We start from the raw sequence: 27,871 nt of genomic DNA on the forward strand, positions 1-27,871 counted from the left end.
AACAGCACAGCTTAATTCTGAACTTATGACATGTAGTTAATGATTTCCTTAATGCTCAAATTTTCCTACTGCTTGAAAACAAGTTTTGATGTGTCCCAAAGGGCAACTTCCATTTTTGTGAGCACCTGAGCCTCTGTTTCTTCAACTACCCTTGTCTGGATTGGGGCACGGAGTCATTAGGGAAGGCTGTTTAGAGGAGGTGAAGCTAACTATATAAGATACAGCCATGTTTGCAGGATATAAAAACTTATCTGTATGAAATAAGTTCTGGGTTTTTTTCCTCAAAGTAAAAGCATAGGCACATATTCCTCTGGTCTTTTCAATTCAATTTTCTCATTAGCAAGATTTTAGCAACTCTCAATACATTAGCAGTTTCTTCCTCCACTATCCAGTCTTGTAGTTTACAACTATGAGTAGGGAGAGAAACAGCTCTCTCAACCCGCTTTACTCACTATAACATTTCCCTTCTCATGCTAAGTCAAGGGTTGGCAAACCATGGTCGGTGGGCCAAATCTGGGCCACTGCCTGTTGTTAGGTTTTTTTCCTTTTTTAAAAAAAAATATTTATTTATTTTTGGCTGCGCTGGGTCTTCGTTGCTGTGCGGGCTTTCTCTAGTTGCAGCGAGCAGGGGCTACTCTTTGTTGCAGTGGCTTCTCTTGTTGCGCAGCACGGGCTCTAGGTGCGAGACTTCAGTAGCTGCAGCACTTGGGCTCAATAGTTGTGGCTCATGGGCTCTAGAGCACAGGCTCAGTAGTTGTGGTGCACGGGCTTAGTTGCTCCATGGCATGTGGGATCTCTCCGGACCAGGGCTCGAACCCATGTCCCCTGCATTGGCAGGCGGATTCTTAACCACTGTGCTACCAGGGAAGCCCCCGTTGTTAGATTTTTAAACAGTTGGAACAATTCAAAAGAAGAAGACTTTTGTTGCACATAATAACTATACAAAATGCAAATTTCAGTGTCCTTGGGTAAATTTTATTGGAACACAGCCATGCTCCTTCATTCAAATACCACCGATGCTTGCTTTTGCTCTTCAATAGCAGAGGTGAGGAGCTGCAACACAGACCACAGACACCCTCTGGCCCACAAAGCCTAATATATTTACAGAAAAAGTTTGCTGCTCCCTGTGCTAAGGTTCTACTTTCACAAAGGCACACCACGCTGAATCTACGGATGCCCATCATTCCACCAGCTGCCTCAGTCTTTAGAGACAAGATACAAGAGAACCGAAAGGCACCAGATTGACTAGAATGGGGCTACTGTTTTGAGGCATCTGAACATTACCCTTCCCCATTGGAAAAGGAGCAGTCACTGTTTCCTGAACACAGGTGGCAGCACAGGTGACAAACACAGAATTCTTTGTGGACTAACAAACGGACTGAAAGATATGACTTCACATCATCAGACACTGCATTATACCAGATGCTGTCACAGGGACACAGTAGCAGAGTTTAAGAAAAATTAAATGGACATCTTAAAATGGAGCACAGACAGCTTGTGGGTTTAGTGATCAATACTAAATAGATGAATTAAGCACCCAGTTAGAAACAGGCTAACTTACAGTGGTTACGCCAAAAAGACGTTAAAATGTCATATGAAACATGAAAATCTTTCAAATTCTTAATTTTTCTGTCACTGAAATTAAGAAAATGTATCTATTAAGAATGAATGCACACCCACTTAAAGGACAGGACCTGAAGGAGAACACCTTACTAAACAAATCACAGAGACACGATGAAAACAGTATCCTGGGAAAGTCTGTCTGGCAGTGAAATACAGGCTGGTCCAATAAGGGGATGTTTTAATAGTCCCCTAACTGCTATGGAAGAATTAATGTACCTGTCCCCAGATTGCTCTACTTTACAGCAGTTACCTTATGTATTTGGAAAGCCTGATTAATGAACTGTGTGTTGAAAACAAAAATAAACAACACATTAGGCTGAGATTGCCCCAATGTATTTTTTTGTTAATCTTCTTAGGCATTTACCTTTAATGAACATTGGCTTGGAAACATGCTGCAAACACGTAACTGAGAAGCAGCTAGTCTTCACTAAATTTCAGGATAAGCAGAAAAATGTCTTTAAAGCTCATCTTATTTGGGGCTCCCACCCATCCTACAGTTCCACACCAGCAAGTGAGTGTCTCAGTACAGTAATCCACACCTTCTCTTTTACCACCACACCCATGAAGAAGACATTCACGTATATGACAGGTGCCCACGGTGCACTCAGGGATATGTGAAACTCTGAGCATGCTGGCTGGGACTTTACTCCTTTCTCTCCCATTTGGGATAGATCACTAGAATCCAAGTGAGACTGACATGATTAAAAATGACATTAGTAACAAATTACTTGCCACAAAACTTGAAGGAGATGACTACTATTGTGCTTCACACAGAATGTGGGAACCGTGGGTTTAGCCTCTCTTTAAACATAGGCAGTGATTAAGAATTCAGTAATCCCCAAGGCTCTTTTTTATTTAAAAAGCTCCGACAACAAAAAGTTCTTCTTATGTTGAGTCTGAATCTATCTCCCCATAGCTTCTACTCATTAATTCTAGTCTACCACTTGGGCTTAAACAGAAGGATCTAGCTCCTCTCCACCCAATGACTGGTTAAGTATATGGAGATAATGACCATGGACATTCTCTTATAGCGCTTCCCCCACAGGCTGCCCTGCAAACAATACATTCTCTCACTCGTATAAGGAATGACAATCTTTCCATTCTTTCTCAACATCTGCTTGCCTTAAAACTTGAGGCTGCCCCTTCAGAAAAATTCCATTCTCATAAAAATGGTCTATAGCCATGCTTTCAACTTGAGGACTCCTGGTTTCAACAGCAGGGATTTCCCATGATACTTTTCAGGCTGCTAAAAGAGACACTGTACCCCTTGGCTTGGACTTCTTTCTACATTACTCATATACACAGAAACAAGAGAAAATTTCAGGATTTAGCTCAGGTGCCCTTTCTTCTAGGAAGCCTCCACTCATCTACCCAACCTGAGTTCGGTCTTCCATGAAAATACTTCCCAAGGCATCAAGCACCATGTCCCATAAGACACTAATTTATGTTTCTATTTCTTCCATCAAAACTGGAAGCTCCTGAAGGCAGGAACTGTACCTTAATCATCTTTGTATTCCTGGTGCCCAGCAGGATGCCTGCCACATGGACACATTTACAGATATTCCATGTGAATTAATGAACATAACCACACACACACACACACACACACACACACACAAACACAATCACTGCAGCAACTGATGTAAATTTCGAAGAAACCAGAGGTCCCTCAAATTCTAGTGCTTCCTCTTGACCAAAAATATGCAGCTTTTCAAAGAAAAAAATCCACACAATGTCTGTACCATGGTAAGAAATTTAGTCTGTGTTTGAGGAAGCTTGTAAGCAACAAATACCATTTAAAATGAACAAAGAAACAATTCCATGCAGGCACTTAGGAGGAGGACAGAAATGGTTACAGGCAGGGTTCCGGCAGCGACAACACAGCGGGAAAGAGTCCACCCAGTCAGCTCCGGGACGGGAAGGCTACAAGGGCTAAGAGACGCACATGGTAATTTTACTGTATCTCAGCAGGAGAGTGGATGCGGTGGCTGATGACGGAAACAATCTCTAGGAATACGCACTTCTCTCTCCCAGTAGTGCTGCGTGACGCAAACCTCTAATTTATCTCATTTTGTTGTCTCACTGCACCTCTGAGAACACAGTGAACAAAGGTCTCTCTGCTCTAAATGCTTGATGAACAGGAAATTGACCATGGAAAGGTGATTCTTCTGTAGGTTTGGGAACACTGAGCTAAAATGTTTGTGTGTGTAATAAACACGTAAACAGAACAGATTTGGAGTCTAAATCTAAAGCATGTGCTTTCCAATTACCACAGAAACCTCTACCTTTAATGTGAATTTAACATGAGTAGAGATAAGGCAAAAGATGTGTGGAATGAAGCGGAAAAAACAATTTCCACACCTCACTAAAATCTAAATCTCTCAGTCTACTTAGTTATAATCCCAAATACAAAACCACAAGTGTGTTCTTCAACCAGCAAAACCTTATTACGGTAATATCTAGATTTTGAAATAAAAGCTTCAGAAACTCATTATTTTCTAGGAAACAGGAGAAATAAACCTTACCAACAGACTCAGAGGGACATCTGTGGGTCTTTGCCTGAAGTAAAATATTTGTAAGATCCTCTTTTATTTCAATTACTTTGCAAGACTGGCATGGATTCAAAGGCTTAATTAGTTGTTCAGTTATAAACACTGTTCTCCAAATTTCTTATTCTTTTTAATCTCATTTAAGAAACAGAAAGTTAGGGCTGCCTGGTGGCACAGTGGTTGAGAGTCCGCCTGCCGATGCAGGGGACACGGGTTCGTGCCCCGGTCCGGGAAGATCCCACATGCCGCGGAGCGGCTGGGCCCGTGAGCCATGGCTGCTGAGCCTGTGCATCCGGAGCCTGTGCTCCACAACGGGAGAGGGCACAGCAGTGAGAGGCCCGTGTACCACAAAAAAAAAAAAAAAAAAAGAAATAGAAAGTTAGTTTGTCTCAGTTTAGGCAGTGGGCTACCAAGCTTATTACCTTGTGTCCTGGCAGAGGCTGAAAGCAGGACTCAAATTCTGATTCCTTAGTCCTAAATTCCTAAACACCTGCCTAATCTGTCATTAATGACAGGGCACTGGCCACGTGGAATATTATACACTCCCTTCAGGGTGGGGATGGGAGGGAGACGTCAAAGGATAAGGGGGACGAAGGAAGACTGGGTGTAGACAGAGATTGGTGCAAATGAACAGACCCACAGGGCTGCTCATAAAGAGGGGTGTGGAACTATGGGGACTATGGTGAGCAGAGGAGTCAAAGCCAAGTCATTCTGAGCAGGTGTGTCGGGTTCTGGAGACTCATTAAATCTCCTGTCAGTGAGGCTCCCTATTCTATCAGTGAGGTCCATCTCAAGAACTGAGCCAGAAATGCCAGCTAGGTAAACACTAAACAGTCTCATTTCACAAGACTCCTGTCTCTCAGCAACTCATCTTTTATTCAGGAACTCAAATGTGTCCAGTTCTCTCTCTCTCTCTCTCTCTTTTTTTTTTAAATATTTACTTATTTATTTGGCTGCACTGGGTCTTCGTTGCAGCATGTGGGATCTTTAGTTGTAGCTTGCAGGATCTTTTAGTTGCGGCATCGGGATCTTTAGCGGCAGCACGTGGGATCTAGTTCCCTGACCAGGGATTGAACCTGGGCCTCCTGCATTGGGAGCACGGAGTCTTAGCCACTGGACCACCACAGAAGTCCCTGTCCGGTTCTCTCTTGCTTGCTGTTTCCTTTACTAGAAACGCACTAGGCTCTGCTAACTCTTACTCATCCTTTATATCCTCACTTAAATATCAGGAAAGTCTTCCCTGACCAACCTATGTGGGTGAGTTTACTCTGTTCCAAGCTTCTCTAGTGCCACGTTTCGCTACCCTTGCCACACTGGTCAGTATTTGTCCAAAGTCTGTCTTCCCTACTAGATTATGAATTTAATGCAGTCAGGAATCTTATCTATCCTGTTCACTACTATATCCTACGTGCCTGTCTCAGAGGAGGTACAAAACAAGAATTTGTTGTATTCATCAATGAACTCTTCAGAAGAAAAACTGAAAAAGACAGGGCAGAAAGTAAAAATGTGGTTTCTGGGTATCACAGGCTTTCGCCATCCTCTCTGTTCAAGTGCAGGGTTTGTATTCCCAGATCCTTTACTCATCCACAATTTAAAATCTAAAATAATTAATTGCACAATGCAATACCCACTCTCCATCATAAGCCTACGTATCTCTTTCTATGGACAGTCTCAAAGTGAAAGAAAAGTAAAAGAGAAAATACGGCACCTGTCACAAGAAAAATGAAAAGGCTTATTTTGTTCACCACCTCCACTCTCACTTGCTGAGAACCTGTTATCTTTTAAGGATGAATGTTAAATGATTTATATTATTTTATTTTATTTTATTTTATTTATTTTTTGCGGTATGCGGGCCTCTCACTGTTGTGGCCTCTCCCGTTGCGGAGCACAGGCTCCGGACGCGCAGGCTCAGCGGCCATGGCTCACGGGCCCAGCCGCTCTGCGGCATGTGGGATTTTCCCAGACCAGGGCACGAACCCATGTCCCCTGCACCAGCAGGCGAACTCTCAACCACTGCGCCACCAGGGAAGCCCTTAAATGATTTATATTATTTTTAATCCTTAATAAAAGTCTCTGAAGAATGAATTTGTATTCTCCTTTTACATTTATGAAAATACAGAAGCTCAGAGCAATATGCTGACTTGTGCAACAGGTAGTAGAAGTGGAGCTCAGGCCAAGGTCAGACTGGCTCACCACTGTGTTCACTACACATGCTGCCTCTGGCTGGCACAGTCCCCTCAGGAAAGTTCTCGAAAGCTAGAAAGTGACTCAAACTCTCCCCAAAACATTTGGTACATCATTCCCCACCTTCTCCTCTTTTCATCCCACCCCAGCTCAATTCAAACACAAGCTCCATGTTGCCCCCTATTTGGAAAAGTAATGATAAAATCCATTATGACATTTCACCTTCATGAAGGCTTTGTTCTTAGGATAGTAAAAAAAACAGATACTTTACGTTTTCTGTTTTAAAATATATACTAAAAGGAGAGTACTTTTAAGAATAACAAAATGTATTCTCAGGTACCAGTGGAGAATGGTTTCCCCTTTCCTTTCTCTCTTCTCCACTTAGTATGCTGGGCAATTTATGTCAAGGGAACTCTGAGTGATGAAGACTCACCCTTTCCATCTCTTTGAAGTCATCATCTAGCTTGGTTCCTTCAGCTCCTCCAACCTTTTCACTCACTTTCTGTAGAAAATAACCCAAAAAAGGAATTATAAATACATTTTCTTTTAAAAATATGTGTCACAAGTTTTAAGCACTTTGACAAACATAATCTAATACAATCTCATAACTATTCTCTGATGTAGGTGGGCCGTCCCATTTTCATAGGAGACGGCTTTGGCTCAGCGGATATGAACAACTTACCAAAATCCATGCATCTGGTAGGTACTGAAGCATGAATTCAAACTTATATCTTCTGATTTCAACCCTAGTGCTCTTTCTATTATATAAATCATCACACAACTATCAAATCACTAACGTTTTCATTTTGAAAGTTCCAAGGGACAATAGCATCATACAATAATCATTTCCCTCTGATAATGGATCTAAAATGCTGCCTAGGTAGAAAATTGCTACATCTTCAACCTATTCCTCAATGGGCTGTTGAACAGATAATCACAAGCATCTATCAAACTGGTATGAAAAATATCAGCCTAGCTGATCTTCAGATAAAAGGACTTAAATAGTAGTCTTATAAATCTCCCTGTAGCTGTCTACATCCTTATATACATACGATAAACTATGTGGAAAGATGCTGAGGATACTTCTTTGCTACCCAATCAATTCCCATTATCATACATTTTATTTTCATCAATTTACATATGCCAGTGGTCATTTTCCACATGTAGAATTCATGTTCATTAAAAGATTAGATATTCTATTCTGTTTTGAAATAAAGACTCAGATTAAGTCTAATAAAAATTATGAAGGGATCACAAGGAAGATACTTTAATTTCATCAAAGACAGGAAATATTAAATGCTAATGACACCAGAATTTCATTCCTCTTAAAATAACTGCAAAGGTAGTTAGATGCTTTTTACTAAGATGTCACTGTGCTACATAAAGTTATCACACACAGATACTGAAGTATAATTTTTCATTTCCTTTAATAGCCACTGTGTTGAGGGTCTTTGCAGAGGATCCCCACCATGGCCAGACCTGCAGCAACCTCAGTAACAACTTGGGTCATTCAAGTGAGCTTGGGTTACCTCCTTCTAAAAGGGTCCTGGGATACACGGCTCCATCTTTCTGGCCGTGGAAGCTCTGATATCCCCTTATAGGGGGCTGAGGTATAGTCCTTACACTCTCTTTCTTTAACTCCTGCATTCTGCCATCAGGAAAACCTTTAGAAGAGATCACTCTTGGGAAAACCAAGAGTCTGAATTCTATCACCACTCTGGCCCAGATTTCACCTCAGCAGCACTAACAGAAGGAATATGCTATGATGGAAGGGCATGGAATGGACTGCCATGGTACACAGAGTTGTTATGAAAATAAATGGCATAGTAAATATAAAAACCGGTGCGTGAACCTACAAGACACGCAATATATCCTAGTTCCGTTCTCTTACCAGTAAATTGTATATCTGATTAAATACCCTGGTCTTTCCCATCAGTTTATTTAACTGTTGTTTCATACCTTGAGAAGAACCTAGCAATTTTCATTAACATAATACAATGTTAGGCAAATAAAGGTCAATGATTAAAAATGAAATGTTAGTAAAAACAATATTCACATCTTTAATTTATATAACTGGCACTTTCACTTGTAATTTATCATCCAGTATGCATACCATAAGAACTATGTAGAGCAGATCTTATTCCTATGTTGCAGATGAGAAGACTGAGGCTTGCATAAATTAAACTGCCTGTCCATGGTAGGGATCTTTAGCTAGGAAGAGGTGGAACCAGGACCTGGAAGGCAATTTTCCCAAGTAAACTCTAGGTGGCTTTGCATTTGCACCACAGCACTGAAGAGCTGTCCGTGGTGCTGGCCATTTCTGCCTGAAGTTCCTTTAGATTCAAAGGGCCAGATGGCCAGAGTTAGATTCACTGCTTTAACCTTCGGTCCTTGACATCACCACTCTCACTTAACCTGTATCCTAGGTGATGATGGCTATCAACTATTTCAACAGTCTGCACAGATCCAGGTTTGGCGTAGCATCACTATCAACAAATCTAAAAAGCCTGTATCAACTGTGATCTGGCCCATAAGTCAGCTTCTTTACCTACTTTCTTAAAGATGTACCAACCCAGAAATGGGGAGGGGAAGGCCTTAGAATTCAGTTTAGAACCTCCTAGTGGAATTCCAAGTGCCAGTAACTTAACCTGCATGTTGAGGTTTAAGTTATAGAAAATGAGGAATAGAAGGGGACTTAAAGGTTATTAATATCGAATTTTCCCTATCACCAAACAAATTTTACTATGATTTTTCCACTGATTCCCTCCCTTTCACTTTGCTCAGTGATGGCAGTTTTAGCTCATACTTAAGCCCCTCTTGTGTCTTACTCTTGAAGTATGTGGGTTTCTGTTAAATTTGGGCTGGGAAACTCTAATCTTGTTGAACTCCTGCACAATAAAGAAATATAAGCTACACAACCCCGACTCAACTGTCTCAGTTCTACCTGACTGTCTTCGATGTCACGGAACTCACTATATCACAAGGTCCCATTTTAGTTAAAGAGAATCATTATAGATATACCCCTCCCATGACCCATGAATGAGATATTTAATTTTCATTTGCAAAACTGTCACAGAAACCAAGCAGCTGAGAAATGTCTCCATTTATAGTAACATTAGAGAATCCTGGTAACCTTGGGTTAATCACATTTTGGCCATCTCTAAGCCATAAAATATGACCTTCGGGCTTCCCTGGTGGCGCAGTGGTTGAGAGTCCGCCTGCCGATGCAGGGGACACGGGTTCGTGCCCCTATCCCGGAAGATCCCACATGCCGCGGAGCGGCTGGGCCCGCGAGCCATGGCCGCGGAGCCTGTGTGTCCGGAGCCTGTGCTCCGCAACGGGAGAGGCCACAGCAGTGAGAGGCCCGCGTACAGCAAAAAAAAAAAAAATGACCTTCATCAAAAGCACAAGGGCTTATATAATACTTTCAATCCCGTATGGCTCAACTGAGAGTAATTTTAATTTCCTGCCATTTTGCATCCATCAACAGGTTAGCATCACAATTGCTGGCTCTATATCAAATGGGATCACACTGGCCATTAGTAATTTAGAGCTAGTCCTGGTAACTCACATGGAGGACAACTCATCAGTCCACTGGCTTTAACTATTTGGCTTAAGTACTGAGGGGGAGGCAGGGGAAGGCTGGAAGACAGAGAGGAAGGGAGAAAGAGAAAATATGAATCTTTCTATTCTCCACAAAAGCTGACATTTGAGCTGCTCTGAGAGAAACAGTTCACCAAATATACTGAATGAAGCTAACAGGTAGATACTGGTCCTGGTCTGATTATTTGGTTGATATAAATTTTCTTATCTAATTAGATTCACGGAAAAAGAAGAGTATTCAAAACGACATCCACATTGTTCTCTGGGCTATTTTTTTCCCCCAAGTCACAAAGGATCTAAACATATCAAGGCACTGAATTAAACAATGTGTTAAATAACAATCTTCTCACTCCTTAGGAGTTTGCCAAACATTTTCTCCTCCTGTTCTTTAAATAACGTTACTAAAACTTCTATTGCCTTTGTGTATAAGAGTCAAGGTGAGGAAGACAGGCTCCCTGAGCTCATTTGGCCAACGATGAATTTCATTTTCCTGACCTAGCACCATTTATTTAAGAATAGTTTTGCCCTACTATTTTCCAGTGAGGTGGTTCCTAAAACCAAGATTTCATAGAATTGAATGATTTCCGATGCTGTTTAGTATACTTTAGTTAATATGCTTGCTTTCTGAGAAATTGATCCCCGATTTAAATAAATATCAGCAAAAGTTATTTGAATCAAACAAAACAGTATAAATGAGTCGATATGCCCACCTGTACTGTCTAAAAACAACTCTTCTGTTCAAAATCTTCAATTGTACCCATGTAGCACAACACTGAGAGCTTATACTTTTAATCTTATTTTCTCTTACACTCTCCATATATTCTGTATTCCAAGCAAACCGAAAATCTCACCTTCTTCTATCTTATTCTTCATTGTATTCCTCACAACACATACTCAGTAAAGATTTGTGGACTGAACTACACTGTAATTTTGTAAATGTTAATGTTAAGATGACTGAAAGGAGGCATAAAGTAAGGCAAACAAGACTGATTACCTCACTCAGGGATAGTTTTTCTCTTCAAAAAAATAAAATAAATAATATAATCAACTCATGTTTTAAATTAAGTCTTAATTCTGAGTCTGCAGTAGTGTTGTCTCATGCTGCTTTTTTCTATATGCCAAATAAGAAAAATGTCAAGGGAACCAGCAGCAGGAGACAGCTTAAATAAATGACCACTGTTCCCAGCCCAAAGGACACCTCCCGCTTTCCAACAATGACTCACCCTCCCCCGCATTAACTATCACCTCTAGGCAAAAGACTCTCCATTCTCTAGTTGCAGCTCTGATTCTTCCCTGCATTGCATTTCAATCAAACACTGAAGATCCAACTACCATATCTCCAGCTACTTTTTATAAAGGCCTCCTTGAAAATCACATCAGTGAAATTCAATAGACTTAAGACCAAATTGATTCATACGTCACTGCCTAATGTCCCTGCAAAGTTATTTACTGCAAAGTTATTTACTGCCTAATGTCCCTGTTTTTGTTTAGCTTCATCTCATCATTCATTATACAAAGCCAGGTTTCCTTAGCATCCACCAAATATGCTGTGTTAATTCCTTCTGCCTTGTACCTGGACCTATTTCTCTTTTCTTATTTTTAAATCCTACCAATTCTCTAAGTTGCTCACCCAGATTTCACCTTCTCCATCTTCATCTTGATTGCCCTAGATGGAAGTTATTAGATTTCCTGTGAACTCTTAATGAAACACATCATCTGTTGGACTCCCTGGAACTAGCTACTTGATGAGTAAAATTGCTGAGAACTTCTGCTCATCTTATTGTAAGATGCAAAAGGTGGGAATCATGTCACATGCTTCTTTGTCTGAAAACATCTGAGACTGCAGTACCTAACACAGTGTTTGCAGAGCAGACAATTATCAGTTGAAAAAAAAATGTATCTCAATGAATTATTCTAAGACCAAAATAAATTGAAGGAGGACCCTTAACTATGAGTGAGCACTGATTCTCAGTCTCCTTTCTGAGACTCTTACCTCCCCTGTAAAGTGTCATATCTTCTTTGCTGTCAACAGGCAAAAAAATAGAAAATTCAAAATACTGTTTTCCCAATATTTGTAGAAAGGCATCACCTATGATAATAAATAAAAGCAGCCCATACTCTGAATCTTTATGAAAGTTCTTTCATTATTATTCATTGGTTAGATGCTAAAAATTAAATGATAATACTTGATGACATACCCAATATTCAGAAGGAAACAGAAAAGTCAAAATTACAGCAGTATTTTCTTGGTATCTGGCTAAATACAAGTAGATCTTGTTTTTCCAGATGGTGGTATTTCCACGTATGAAAGGCAGGGTGGATACACTTTATGGGATATAGGTTTCACACTAGTTTTTCTTAGCTGTCATTAAATTGGAATGCTTAAATGCCATGATATTTTGAAAGTGAATTTCAAAAAATATATACTTATTTTTCCTGTCAAGAAATTTTGTATTCTTTCTAAGAAAATGAGTAAAGGCATTTTTGTCTATCTAAATTGAGTTAATTGAGCTAACTGTGCTAACTCTATTTCTCACTATATTGAAGAAAAATAGAAAGGTTCCTAAAAATCTAAAAACCAGTGATTTCCGCCCCCCCCCCCAAGAATTCAATAGAATGACGAATGATTTTCTTTGAATGTCTGGAGCCAAAAACTTTACAATGAGTTTAGGTGAGCTAAGCTCTTGGCCTTTCCCCCAGCTTTCAGTCTATCTTGCTTCTTGTCAAATACTATATAGAAAATGCAGAAATTAATTTGCATGATGTTCTCTGAGCTTCTGGTGTGGTTCACTGGAGTTAAAAGCAATAACTTCCTAAGCCCTGTTTCCCTAAAGTGAGAACCTCCCATGGACTATGTGGCTAATTACTTACACACACCCCTCAAAGGGAGTTGGTAGGAGAGGTATCATGCAAGTTTCAGTCCCTCCCTGGAAACATAGCTTATACTATCACCTACAGTTTCATTCATAAGTGATCCTATTTCTGTCCTTCAGAAAAAAAAATGTTTTAAGTATATAAAATGTGCAGAATAAAAAACCAATAACCACTTCTGTATTTTTCAACTCCCCCAAATAATCTAGTTCCTCATCAGATAAGGGGTAATTTAGCAAGGGGGATTCACAGAGTGGGATAGTATTTCCATAAAGTTTCCCATCCCTGGCAATAGGGAAAAAAAATACACATTTTCATAGTCTACTGCAATAAGCCACCCAAATCGAACAAAACATAAAAAGACAGTGTCTGCCAAAAATAGACACTAAGACTTGGGGCTAGAATTATGTCAGGCAGTATTTTTTTTTTAATTCTATTTAAAGCTCAGTCATAAAATCCCTTGAGAAAAAAGCAGAACTCAAAAAGAGAAAAAAAAAAGGTACCAGTAATTCATTTGGGATTTCAGTCCTGGTTAATGAATAGCCTAGAACCTAATGCCTGATGACTCAGCTGATAAGGCAAGGGGAAGTAGTACTAGACCTTCAATTGTTAAGAGAAACTGCTGGAAAGCCCTTATTTTTTGTGTGTGTGTGAACTGAAATCACAAACTTCCCTGGACCTGTGTTTCCTCATCCACAAAATGGGGCAGGGGTAGGGTGTGGTTAGATAACCAGGAGAGTCCTAAGATGTCTTCCAATTTAAAATTTGATGTCTATTTGTATTATGGTTAATTTGATGAGTCAATTTAGCTAGGCTATAGTACCCGGTTATTCAATCAAACACTAATCTAGCTGTTGCTATGAAGATACTCTGTAGATGTGTTAATTCCACAATCAGTTGAGTTTAACTAAATAAGATTATCCTTGAAAATGTGGGTGGGTTGCATCCAACCAACTGAAAGGCCTTAAGAACAAAACTGAGGTTCCCTGGAGGAAGAAGAAATTCTGCCCCCATATCCTACTGTTTCTGTTTCTCTGAAGAACCCTAACTGATGCAATTTCTACCTGCTGGAGTGCTGTTTATAGTACAGCAAAGGTAGATAACAATTAGGAAAGGAAGGAAAAGAGAAAATACCATGCAAAGTGTTTGAAGAGAAAATGCTATGGAACTCTCCCCCTTCCCACACCCAGATTCTCAGATTAGGGTTATTTTGATGCAAATCTCCTTCTAAAATAAAAAAAAAAGACAATAAATCATCTTTAGTAGGAGATGCCCATAAAAAGTAGAGTAACTGACAGTTGCTGGGTCTCAGCTGCAGGGCAGGCAGCTCAGAATATGCTCTATTTCTATCACTAATGCTTGGACAGCCTTCATCCATCCATTCAAGGTAGGTACCTCACCTTTACAGAAAGCAAACATCAAGGACAAACTGCAAGCCAATGGGTATTTGAAGACACTTGAGAGACTTCCTACAAGTATATCACGCATCAATACATTCAGCTCTCTATATAGCATTTTACATCACCAAATGTGGCAGCCAAGCTTTATCTCCAGATAAATCCTCCTCTCTTCCTAAGCCAAAGAAAGCTAGCACCATGTTCTTAGCTGCAGTAAGCTTTACCTTAAATAACAATAAAGAGAAGATATGAAGAGACCTCAGAGATAGTCATGAAAGTGGATGGACAACCACTTGGCATTCAATAAAGAGACACCAGATCCACCATCTTATACAGAAAAATCACTGACCTGCTAATAGAGGGATTCAATTGGGAACACAGAATAACAACACAAAACTCAGAAAGATGGATCCCTGTCTGAGATATCAAGTTTGATAACTCATACCTACAGAAATTCCATCATCTGAACCAAAAATGTTAAAAGCACCTTAGTGACAAGGCAGATACAGATAAAGATTTCATTTATAATCTGGGCAGAATTTCCTGAATGCTAAGCATCTCATCACCACCTAAGAAGGCTAAGCCCTGACAGAGGCACCACTCTGCTTCTACCTCAAGCTTCAAGGTCTGCTGCTTGCACTGCAGCCGACTCTGGAGATTCACACCTGGTAGGCTCATGCTGAAGTCAGAGAAGGAGACGTGGAGGAAGCTCCCCTCCCCGACAATCATACAAATTCCTGGTTTGCTTTTTACCCATTATTTCTAGTATTAGAACTTTGAGTGTCCTCTGCCCCTGCAGGGTATATTTCACAGGCAAGCCTGCTGCAGCAGCTACAGCATGTGTTCAGAGTAATGTCACTGCATCCCACATCATCTAAGAGTTAATTTGACTCCTTCTTTCCCAATATGCTTTTAAGGTGTGGAAAGAAACTATTCACTTCACTGTCCCATTTCCTATTGCCTCAGTCAATTCTGTACCAATAGTTATATTTCACACACACACTCACACACACACACACTTATATAAACACACACATATATGTGGGAAGTATTTGCCATTTCTCCAGGCTTAGAGTTACTCAAAGTTATACATCAAATTGGGGACAGGGTCTAAATACAATTCCAGCACTCCAAACTGGCACTACTGGCTTCCTTTCCTTTCAAGTTTCTGCCCAGTGCTTTTGAACCAACCATGTGGGAGATTTGCTCTTGAGTGAGTTGACTGATTGCAAAGCTCTGATAAAAATATGTCAAAAAATAAACTATGGAAAGGATACTGTCTTTTTAATTCTTCTCAGGCTTACTGATGTGCTAATGTCAGCTAGGGAGTGGTGGACACAGGGACCCTGAGAAGGCTGTCCTCTTATTTGTTCAATTGGGATATGAGAGAAGAGATGGAGGGATATTTGGAAGGGACTGACTTAAGAAGAGGCTGGGCATCTCTTTTCATGACAGGGAAAAGTGAAGCCAAACATGTACCAAGAAGACACTTCCTAAAGTCACTTCCCTAAAGCTCTGGGGTGTAGGGAAAAGAAAAATGAATTAAAAATTTTAACAACTTTAGTGCGATATAATTTGCATGCCACAAAATTCACTCATTTAAAATATATAATTCAATGACTGTTAGTATATTTACAGAGCTGTGTGATCATCACCATAATCTAATTTTTGAACAGTTTCATCACACCAAAAAGAAACCTGGTACACATTAGCAGTCAGCCCCAACTTCATTCAAGGCCCCACCCCCTGGCAGCCACTAATCTACTTTCTGTCTCTATGGAAATATCTGTTTTGGATATTTCATATAAACGGAATTATATAATGACGTGGTCTTTTGTTTCTGGCTTCTTTCAGTTAGCATCACGTTTTCAAGGTTCATCCATGTGTGGCAGGTATTAGTACCTCCTTCCTTTTATGGTTGCATAATATTTCATTGTATGAATATTTTCTTTGTCTATTCATAAGGTGAAGGACATTTTGTATTATTTTCTAGGTTGATAACCTTGGGCAAATCATTTTACCTCTCAAGTTTTCTGACATGTGGATAATTCAAAGCCATCTCACAGGACAGTTATGAAGATTATATAAGATGACTGAGTAGGTGCTTTGTTGACTGTAAAGCACTTCACCAACGCAAAGGATTAGTGTCGTTACTCTATAAGTACCACCATGTGACTCTGTTACCTAAAAGTAACACAGTGACATCACAGACATGGCGACTGTAAGGTGGAGACTTCCAAAATACGCCTACCCAGGACTAACTTGTGGTAGAAGGAAGACACAGACACTTCCCAAAATCCAGGCCAAATAAAGGCTTGAGGGCCATTCATACATACGGCATCGACCCAGATGAGGATCTTTAAAGAGCAAAATGGTGTTCCTGTGGGCACTCGTTACCAGTTAAAGATGAACTGGAGAGTTACATTTCAGAATGCAATGCTATACTGAGAATCCATTTTTCAGAAGTGACCTCTTAAGTTTTCTTATCAAATCAACTCACGTAACCAGAGTTCTGTGTTATATCGGTTCATGGAGTTAGCAAGTAGAGGTTAAGTAGGAGAATGTGAGAGGAAAGTGAATACATTCATGAGGGCATGCAGTATGGTTTTTTCTTTGGGGGGTTTGGGGTTTTTCTGGCAAAATGAGGGATTCCCATTCTAATTTGAGGCGACGTTGCAGGAAGGAAGGAGTCTGGTCACCCCTCAGAATAGAAGCACTGCAGGAGTAAAACTGTGTTTTTGTTGGGACTACATCATCCCATGGGTACCTGTGTGTGCTGGAGGGTAGGGAGAGGAGCAGGGGTGGGGAGCATTGAGGATGTGGGGATGAGATAAACAGATACGTTATGGTCAGACAGCCAGGTCATACCAGAGATAGGACTGAAACCCAGGTCCCTTAATTCCCATACTCAATAAAAATCCTGTTTTCCAGGAGAGAGTCTACTTGGGTTAGCTGTAATCAATAGTTACCAATCTGCAGCATCAGAGGATAGTTCAATGTACAAAAGTTCTTTAAAATATTTAACTTGCTTTCTGTAACTGTCTATATTGCTAAAAGTCATTGCTAAGCATTTTCTTGTTAACTAACAAGACTTGCTTAATATCAGTTAGGTTTTACTGTCCTTCAATAATCTGTAACTCTCTTCCTGTGCCTATGTACCTACTGTGATCAAATCGTCACTAGGTCACTTGTACCTTCCCCTGTAAAGATGTCCAAATTCCTCTGTGCTCCCACAGCCCTGGTGACACTGAGCAAGACACTGTAGGGCCTTCTCAAGGACAGACTCCCCACCCCTCATATCCCCCACCTGCCTCTTGTTTGTAGAAAAGCTTTAATCTCCTAGGCTTTCCCCGAGTTCCAAAGAACAAATTTAATCAGAAAAGTGAGGAAATGCAGAAACAAAGGAAAATAGTCAAGCAAGACAAAATAATAATAGGTTAGTCAAGAACCTTTAGTTCTTCCTCAGAGGCTATAGATAATATCCTTAGCCATATCCTTGAATTGCTTTGCAGATACTAAAACCTCCACCAGGTGGAAGAAGCTAACTACATGATGGCCAAGAGCACGTAGCCCCCAGACCAGCTGGAGCCTGAGGACTGATAATGCTGATCCCTGTAACCTCACGGGGTTACCTCACCACCCACCAATCAGAGAACTGTGCACGAGCTGATCACGTGCCCCATGATCCACTCCCTCACTCTGTCTTTAAAAACCCTTCCCTAACAGCCATTGGGGAATTCAGGTCTTTTGAGCATAAGCTGCCCAGTCTCCTTAGCTGGCCCGGCAATAAACACTGTATTTCCTTCACCACAACCTGGTGTCAGCAGCTCGGCTTTGCTGCACATCAGGTGACCCAAGTTTGGTTCGGTAACACTGGGTCAAACTCTATTCAGCACTTGTTAGGTTGTATTTTGTACTATCATCATCTACTTGAATGCCTCTCCAATGTTTTAGAGTTCCTAGAAGGCAGTGATCTTGGTCTTGTTCATCTCTGTTTCCTAGTGCCCAGCACTGCCCTGGCACAGGGTTGGCCTGAAATGTATGAGCAGATGAGCAGGCAGTGGATCAGTACACCAACCTATGCACTAGTTTGCTCTGCTTATTTTTTTCCTATTTCAGTTCTATTTGGTATCATTCCCCTGAACAATCATTGTACTTATCTTTTCTTCCTTCCCTCAAAATACCCCTCTACTGATGGCAAAGTCTGATGGCAAAAAGTGGATATGGATACAGGATAATCAGCAGCAGCTCTGGACACATTCTCCAACAGTAGTACCTTAAACAGTTTTTTAAAAATTATTATTAAGATAATATGCTGGCATGACTGTTGATAAGAATACGATGAAAATAAGAAAGGAGAGTAAAAGGAAGAGTTGGCCTATTCCATACCCATTTAAAACACTGGTGATTAGACAGAAGTGGTGCCTTTTTTATATGCTTGTTGCCTACCACAACATCTCCACCACCACCATGTAAGATTCTGGCTACTTTCTAACCTCTATCATTCATTTGGAAAGTATTTACTGAATGCTTTTTATATGTCAGGCAAGGAAGAGACCAGGAGGAGGATGTGCAAAGGTCCCGGGGTATAATGGGTAAGCATAGCTCCTCCAAGAGCCCAACATGAATGTAGATTAGACAGGGAAGGAAAAGGCACCCAAGATGATGTTGGAGATGCTGGCAGGAGTCAGACACTGCAGGCCTTTTTGGGCCAAATGAAGGCTTTCATCCTAAGAGCAATGAGGGTAAAAGGAGAGGATTTATAATTTTAAAACCTCGTGCTAGATATACTCAGCGCAAAGCAGCTCAGTCAAATGAGAACTTGGCATCACAAAAGGATGCTGCTTTAGGAAAAGGTTTCATCCCTGCTGGGAGGGCTACACAACATTTTGCTTTCATTTGCGAGACCACAGAATCATGATTGTCACAAGTCTGGCATGCACAAGAGAACATATGGCTTCTTTCTGAAAGAAGTCTTGCCTGCATCAAGTCCCAAATATGCTAATAAAAACATCCTGCTCTCTAAGGAGGCTTAGAGAACCCAATTTTGTTGTTGTTGTTGTCCTTTTGTTTTGGTTTTGTTTCCCTTTTCTACACTCTGCATGAAAACCCACAGTGGGACTTAATTTTCTGGAATCTAAAAGAAATGTTCCCAATGAGTTATTTTATAGTTTCCTGTAAACTGTGTTTCTCTGGAGTGAATTACCTTCTACTCTTACATAATACTTCCTAACTTAGAGCATGCTCAACCTGTCATTTAGAGCTCAGGAGCATATCCTGAACATAGCAGAAGGTTTTCAATATCACTACTACTAGAGGAGAAAGTTATCCTGTGAAGTATTTTTTTAAAAAATGAAGGGGAAGTCTCTTTCAATTGAATTACTCTGGTGCATATTCTCTACTATTTAAATATGGGTGCCTTTCTTTTATTCTCATAATGAATTACTTTCACTCAAAAAGGTATGATCAACATGTCAAGGCAGAAGTTGGATTTTAAGCACCATAAGAAACAGGTTCCCGAAGAAAAATTAAGAGAAAGACGATTTTCACATAGAAATCTGGCACATGATTTCAAACTCTAAAATGTAAATACCCATCTGTACACAACTCAGCTTTTAAAAAGCTCACCTTCTGCCCTATTTGTTATGGATACTTATGAATAAGTAAAATGTAAAAATATAATTAAAGCTCCTTTCATGCTCCCTGTGCCCCCCTCTGCTTCCGCCACCCCCACAGTACCACTCTCCTTCCCAATGGCAGTTTTGTTCTTTTACTGTCTGTGTGTCTGTCTTAGTTTGGAGCTTCCCCACACAGGGTCCGGGTCCCGCATGACGTGGCAGCAGTTTATGTGGATGGCGGTCCCAGCAAGCAGACTGAGGGAGCAGGAAGAGTGGGGCAGAGAAAGGCAAGGCCCAGAAGAGTGTGTTCTGGAGCTGGTTACCACACTCCAGAATTGGGTAATGTGGCTTGCTCTTGCAGTGGTCCCTGTGAGGAACCATGTGGAACACACCTCAGTACTTGGATGAAGCTGGGGCAATCATCCGATTCATGTTTCCGCTGGTTGAAGGCTGCCTCCAGATAGGTCAGGCAATACCCAGAAAAAGCTAAAATTCCAAGACAAAGAAGAAACTCCTGGGGCAGAAAGGCTGGAGGAAGGATGCTGGAACTATCCACCAGGCTAGGCTGAGGGAATATGACTCTAGACACACAGAGCATATGTTTACCAGGGGGTAGCAAACTTTTTAGTAAAGTGGCAAGTAGAACTAGGTTAGGACTTGAGGGTCAGTGCTATAGACAGTGTTTTCATCCTCCCAAAATTCATGTTGAAATTTTAACTTCCAATGTGATGGTATTAGGAGGTGGGGCCCTTGGTAGGTGATTAGATCATAAGGGTGGAGTCCTCACGAATAAGATTAGTGCCCTTATAAAAGAGACCCCAGTCAGCGCCTTCTGCCATGTGGGGAAACAGTGAGAAGATGATAATCTATGAACTAGGAAGAGGATTCTCAACAGACACCAAATCTTAGACTGCCAGCCTCCAGAACTATGATAAATAAATTTCTGTTGTTTATAAATTACTCAATCTATGGTATTTTGTTATAGCAGGCTGATAAGACAATCAGATACATTCTATGCCTCATACTTGTTTTTTTAAATTAAAGCACACTCTCCCTTTTATACAGTAAACTTTCTTTCAGAGCTCCAAGCTTCCCTTGGAGTGTCTATCTGACCTGCTATGGAGAAAAGCCATAGCTTGCTTGCTTTTTGTTTGTTTTTACAATAATTTGAAAATATAAACATCATTCTTAGCTAGTGAGTTGTTCTAACATAGGCCATGGGTCAGATTTGGCCTACAGATCATAGTATGCTGAAACCTGTGCTACAAAATCTGTAAACAATGTAAAGATTTATTTTCTGTTTTTAGCATATATAAATGGTATCATACTGCACCCATCCTTCCATAACTTGTCACACATCAAACTTACAGATGTCGCTATAGGTAGAGGCAGACCATTCATTTGAACTGCTGTACAGTGTTCCTCTGTAAGACCACATAAAAATTAATTTTTTTAGTGATGAATACTTGGGTCGTTTTATGCTTTTCACTATTACAAACAGTACAACAATAAGCATCCCTCTGTGAGTGTCTCCTGCTGCATGAGTAGGAGTTTTCTCTAAGATATGTGCCTTGAAGTGAAATTACTGTGTCACAAGGTACACATGATACATGAATCTTCAGTTTATTTCATTACTGCCACATTACTCTCCCAAGAAGTTGTACCAATTTATAGCCCCCCTTCAGTGTACCAAAATTCCCATTTCTCCACATCTTCCTCAATATTTAGTTTTGTCAGACTTCTTAATTTTTGCAAATCTGATGGTTATGGATGTATATTACAATATTGCTTTCAATTTCCATATTCCTGATTACTAGAGAAGGTGAACATCCTTTCACACTAACTAATCTTCTGGGATACCTATTCTATGAGCTGCCTGTGCATATCATGTGCCTATTTTTTTGTTGTTGTGGTTGCTACTGATGTTTGCTCTGCTACTAGGTTGTCTTTTCTTACTCATGTGCCACGTGGTAGTTCTTTATCCTCCTTTATTTTGAAAGTTCTGGCTGGCTATGACTGGCCTAGGTCAGCAGAGTGTAGACCTACTTCCACACCCAGCAGAGCTCCCAAGTACTCAAAAGCCCCATTGTATACATCATCGACTCTGAGTAAAAATAAATACATCACTTGAAAAATATGGTATTCATCCACTCATTCATCCAGGGACATTTACTGAGTACTTCCTATGACATTAATGGTACTAGCAACAGAGACATAAAGATATAAGAAACCACAACCTAAGAAGCACATTCAACTACAAGGGATTAATCGCCAGATGAGCTAAATATCACTTAGCCTACAGCAAATCCTTGAAAAAATCAGGAAAAGAGGGGGTGATGGAAGCTCTAATCTGGGTAGATTAGCCAAGAACAGACAAGACAGCCAAGACAGCCAAGAACAGAGTTCTATCTCTCCCCAGCTCCTAGTCTAGGGCTACGATTTCATCTGAGAGAGGCAGGCTAGGCTGCCAGTGTCTCCCATTCCTCCACTCCTAACCCTCCAATGCAGAAGCACAAATCTGGGCAGGTGCTGCTGAGAGGACTACATCCTCTTCCCCCACTCCTTTTCTACTTGCAGGGCAGGGCTTGGCCCCAGGAGCAGCAGGCTGAGAACACTAGGGCTCCAATCACCAAGTGAGCAATCCTAGCTCACTCATCAGGCAAAGATTCCACACGGAGAGAAGCAAGCTAAAAAACCATGCAGTGCCTGCTTGTAGAGAAGGGCTGTCACTCAGGGAGAAGTGGGCTACTGTTCCCATCCAAAGATCTGATGTAATGGCACAGAGGTTTTGCCCAGGAGAAGAGGCAAGCCCTAATGACAGAGAGCTCTATGATGCTGCCTGAATCGACTGGTTTTATTTGGGACATAGCAGGGAGAAGTTTATGCCTAAGGACACTGTCAAAAACAATGGAGATTCCGGTGGCAAGCAAATAATTACATGCGCCTAGTAGCTTCATGATGTAAGTATCATGATGTATCATACGTATTATAAAATGATGGACCAGCCATAAATTTAACAAAGCCTAAGAGACATCCAAGAAGAGTGCTCCTGGGATCACACTCATCCCTGAGGGTCCTAAAGAGTGAGAACATATCCTAGGCTGTACCCACTCAGGAGTAACCAGAGGGGGACTTGGGGCAGTCATGAAAACTCCCCAAGTTATACATGGATCCATCAGCAAAATGTGGAAGGCTTACTGACTTAAAAGGCTTAAGCAAAACCTTTGACCAAAACACTGGCTAAACGATAAGCCATTCTAACCTAGAAGGAGGTCAGGAAGTTGGGCTTAAAAATAAAATCATATTCATCCCTCGTGGTCTGGAAGACTTTGTGCCTAGCTAGTGCTGCACCCTCCCTGGAGAGACTGGAGAGAAGACCTCTGAACTACCGGACCCTGGCTAAAAGTGGGTAGAAACCGTAAACTCCCTGAAGTGTGAAAGCAGTCTACAAACCACACACACACATCTAAGTAGCTAGGGCGGCTTAAGGACAAACTGTGATCAATAAATGGTTTATAAAGACCCACAGAAAACCCTTAAGAATTCAGGCCAAAAATAAAAACAAGAAAAAAAAAAAAAACCTAAGCAAGAAAGTCATAACGTGGGGAAACGTGGGGAAAAACAGACTTTACAGAATTAGTCCAGCCAAGTCACTAAACAGATAAATAAATGACCTAACAACAACTTCAACAAACTTCCTCCAAAAAGGAAGGGGAAAGGAGTGTCAGTATTCAGAGGTGCTATAATATTTTACCTAAAATGTGCAGTTTTCAACAAAAAAATTATGAAACACCCAAAAAACAGAAAAAACAAAACCCAGAAAAGTATGACCCATACACAGGAAAAAAAAAAAGGCAATAGAAACTTACAGGTGCCCAGAAGTTATATTTAACAAGGCTTGAAAGCAGCCATTTTAAGTATATTCAGAGAACAAAAGGAAGCCATGCTTACAGAAGTGAAGGAAGGTATGATGACAATGTCTTATCAAACAGAGAATATCAACAAAAAGATAGAAAATACAACAAAGAACCACATGGAAATTCTGGAGTTAAAAAGTACAGTAACTGAAATGAAGAATTCAGTAGAGTGGCTCCGCAGATTTGAACTGGAAACGTATTAACAGATGAATAGAGACTACATAATCCAAAGAAAAGAAAGAAAAAAGAAGAAAAAAAATAAAAAGAGCTTCAGAAAGGCTGGACACCATTAACTGTAGAACATACGCACATTAAAAGTATCAGAAGGAAAGGAGAGAGAACGGAACAGAAATATATTCAAAGAAATAATGGCTGAGAATGTTCCAAATTTGATTTTTAAAAAACATACTAATCCATATTTCTAAGAAGCTCCATGAACTCCAAGTAGGATGAATTCAAAGAGAACCACACCCAAACTCATCAAAATGTTGAAAGTCAAAGATATATTGTTGAAATCAACCAGAGGAAAACAACTTGTTCCACTGTGGAACATAAAATTAACAGCTGACTTCTCATCAAAAACAATAGAGGCCAGAGCGCTTAAAGAAAAATCAGGAAAAGACATATAAGTTTTGACTGTGGGAGAGAGCAAGTCCCAGAAAATACATTTGGAAAGGGTCTTCGTAGGTAGCAGAAATCCTCCAGCAAAGAGAGGAAGAACGCAGAATTACCTCAGGAAGGTAGTGCTGAGAGAAAATATGAAGAGAATACTGATCTCAGGTGTTAAAAGATATTACCTAAAACCTACCTACCTTTTCATTACAGTCAATTTTTTAAAAACCTCTCATCTACATGATTTGAAAATTTATGAGAAGTTAACAACTCTTTCATCTCACAGATTGTTGAGATGCATTTCTCAACCAGACCTGTCATCAAGGCATTTTGTATTTAAGTTGATGTATGAAATTCATATAGACTCATTTGTTAATATTCAGAAAGAAGTGACTAAATTATTAACTGCTTATAAGCATGTATCATGTGGGTGATAATAAAGGCAAAAGTTAGGTGAGATTAATTACACCACACAATCAGAGAATTTACTCATTCATATTTTTTAATTAAAAATTTAAGATTTCAATATTTGTAAAAAATAAAAGTGGGCAGTCAGGAGAAACGCTAGAAGACTCCTCAAACACTGATTATTGATGCTACAAAAAAGTAAGAAATATACTCTGGTTTCTCTTCAGATCAAATAAATCTTTCACCTTTTACTAAAGATTTCCCTGGAGAGGAACAATTCTGAGTCTTTCCCCAATTTTTTGAGGCCTTGCTCTTGCAAGGATTATAAGCATGTACAAAAGGCAGATGATGTTTTACTTTTCAAAAATATATCGTTGTTGGTAGTTTTCTTTGTGTCAAAAAAAAGAAGTAAGAAATATATAACATGAGATTTTGAGGGTACATTATGAAAACTCTGGTACACAAATAATGAAAATGAAATCCACAAAGACCATTTATTTATACCACAGCAGTAAGCCTGCTTCATCTCTCAGAAAACGTTGTGGTGGGTTTTTTTTTGTTTTTTTTTTGCTGCTTTCTGTGTATTTTAAATGTGCTTTTACTATAGAGTACTGTTTATCTTTTACAGTTGAAGCAAATTTACTAATCAGGTACTGGTGATTTAGATAAAGACATCTGTGAAAGAAAGGGGTATGGGGCACCATGAAGCTGAGATAATGAGCTAGCTCAAAGAACTCAGTAATTATATTTAGAGTGCCCTGGATACACCTACACCTACCACTTCCTACTGGAAGCCTAGTTGGTATAATCAGATTTGAACAGAAATTACTGACGGAAGAAAATGGCTAATTTACAAAGACAATAAGTGGTGGTGGTAGCAGCCCTATCAGACCCTGAAGGGAAGTGGCCCAGAGGAGTCTAAATCCTGATGAGCCATTTGGTAACAGAAGGAACTTTTGTAACCCAACATTTTACAGCACACTCAAATGCCAAGTAGTTAAATTACAACGATAAAATGAAACAAAACAAAAGTACTTCCAAAAGGAAATGAATGCTCATGATGGCATGGAGAAAATGTTTTCTCTTGAATAATGGATATCAACTATATTCATTCAGTTCTTGTCCAGCTTAGGGAAGGTAATAGTCACAGAACCTTTAATCAGTTTTCCTAAAAATCCTGAAGAATAGGTAGATTGTATTATCCAGGTTATATCACTAAGCTTAAAAGTAACCCACTCCAAGTCATGTAGCTACCTAACCAGGATCTACAGACATCTTAAGGCTATACTGAAGATTCTTTGAGAATGGAACTATCTGACTCATCTTGTTGACTCCTCATGATATAAACTCCTGAAAAAAAGGAGACCCTCAGAAGTTAGTGGAGGCAAGAACAAATACAGAGTCAGAGGCGGGACAAGATTTACTGCCCTCATATCACAGGTGCACTCCGCCCCCAGTGTTTCTCAATGCAGCGCCCACCTGTACTAGAATTATCCAGAAACTAATTTCAAGTACACTGCAGCAGCTCTCCCCCTCTCCCAACACCCACCAGAGAGCTAAATCTGAGTATTTGGAGGTAGGGTCTGGGAATCTTCATTTTTAAGTTCCCCAAGTGTAAGAAATGCTGCCATATTGTGGCAAACCCTAACCTCAGCATCGTGTCACATCAATATATAATATGCTTGGCAAAGTAAAGAGATGCTTGAAAAATCACGATGAGAAGCTCAAACACCCTGTGAGGGAGACATAGAGTGACCTAGTGTTACAAAATGACGATATCTGAATTTTGCCACTGCTTTCTTCTGAAAGCTGTCTTCTGTTTCTCCATATGGAGAAAAGCTGAAGTATTACCATCACCATCTGGAGTTTTAAACAATAAAGCATCAGTTGAGATTTACAGTGTCCCTAGCTTATAAGATCTGAATTCACTTAAAAATTCACTGACTACAATTATCTTTTACAAGCCCTGAACCCAAACAACCTGCAAGAGCAGGAGGAAAGATAAACTTATTGGCATGTTTCTAGCCCCCTGTGGGCACCATCACATATCCAAACTCATTAATTATGTAGAACTCAGAGGTTCCAAACAGAAGCTTCAAACTGAAAAGTTCAGAGGCATAACAGGCTTCAGAAAAAATAATGGGGACAGATCAGCTATTGGTACATCTCTGACTACCACTAATAGTAATACCAAACGCACTTACAGTCTTTTATAGTGTATAGACTATACTTCCAATATCTTAATTAATTTGATCTTCTCTAAAACCTTGTGAAGGGTCCAGCACACTTTGCACACTTCTATTAAGAGGGCTTTTTATCTCTCTGCTGCATCATTTGACTTCTCTTCCCTGGTGAGTTTCTGGGAGGCAGAGACAGTATATTCTCTTCTGTATCCTTAGCATCTAGCATGGTATCTCATCCACGAAGGCACTCACAGATGCAGGAATCCTTTTTGTAACTACATTCTAGAGATAAGACAATTGAGGTTCAGACAGATCAAGACATTTATCCTGGAGAGATGCCCTGGGAAGAAAGCAGGCACTTGGCCCTCAAATGTAAGGGGGGCTATTGTGTGGAAAAGGGATTAGAGTAATTTCACATGACTTCACTAGACAAATCTAGATGGAAGTTAGAGGGAGAAAGATTTTAGCTCATGTAAGTTAAGAAGTTTCTAACCATGAGAAACATCTAAATAGGAAATGTGTCCTTTAAAAAGGCGAGTTGCCCAACATGGGAGAGTATAGGAGAGCCTGTACAGAAAGGGTTTTATGCATCAGCTGGAGGATCAGCCACATAACCTGTAGACTCCCATCCAACCAGGAGACTCCATGAGTCTATCCCTTGAAAAAACGTATACAGATGGTCACTGGTAGAAAGGATGAGGCTCTCACAGCCTTATATCACTGTTCCCATTGCACCACAATGGATGCCTTTGAAAAACATTCATCTAACAGGTTCTGACAATTCAAAAAGCATCCTATCACAAATGGGTGTTGAATTTTGTCAAAAGCTTTTTCTGCATCTACTGAAATGATCAGATAAAAACTCTCCAGAAGATGGGCATAGAGGGAACCTACCTCAACATAATA

The 27,871-nt window shown here is 40.2% G+C and overlaps 1 protein-coding gene across 1 annotated transcript in view; it reads right to left on the reverse strand.

Annotated features, from left to right (window-relative positions):
• The window catches only part of SH3GL2 (SH3 domain containing GRB2 like 2, endophilin A1), a gene marked incomplete at its 3' end in the record, with an annotated part of 197,096 nt that overhangs the window by 51,269 nt on the left and 117,956 nt on the right, over positions 1–27,871 (reverse strand). Inside the window, exon 2 of the mRNA XM_081237464.1 lies at positions 6,790–6,858. Coding sequence (XP_081093590.1) covers positions 6,790–6,858 — 69 coding nt within the window. The remainder of the gene's footprint in view (positions 1–6,789; positions 6,859–27,871) is intronic.

Source organism: Mesoplodon bidens (genome assembly GCF_964165515.1).
Source record: "Mesoplodon bidens genome assembly, chromosome: 6".
In the NCBI taxonomy this organism is placed as follows: domain Eukaryota; kingdom Metazoa; phylum Chordata; class Mammalia; order Artiodactyla; family Ziphiidae; genus Mesoplodon; species Mesoplodon bidens.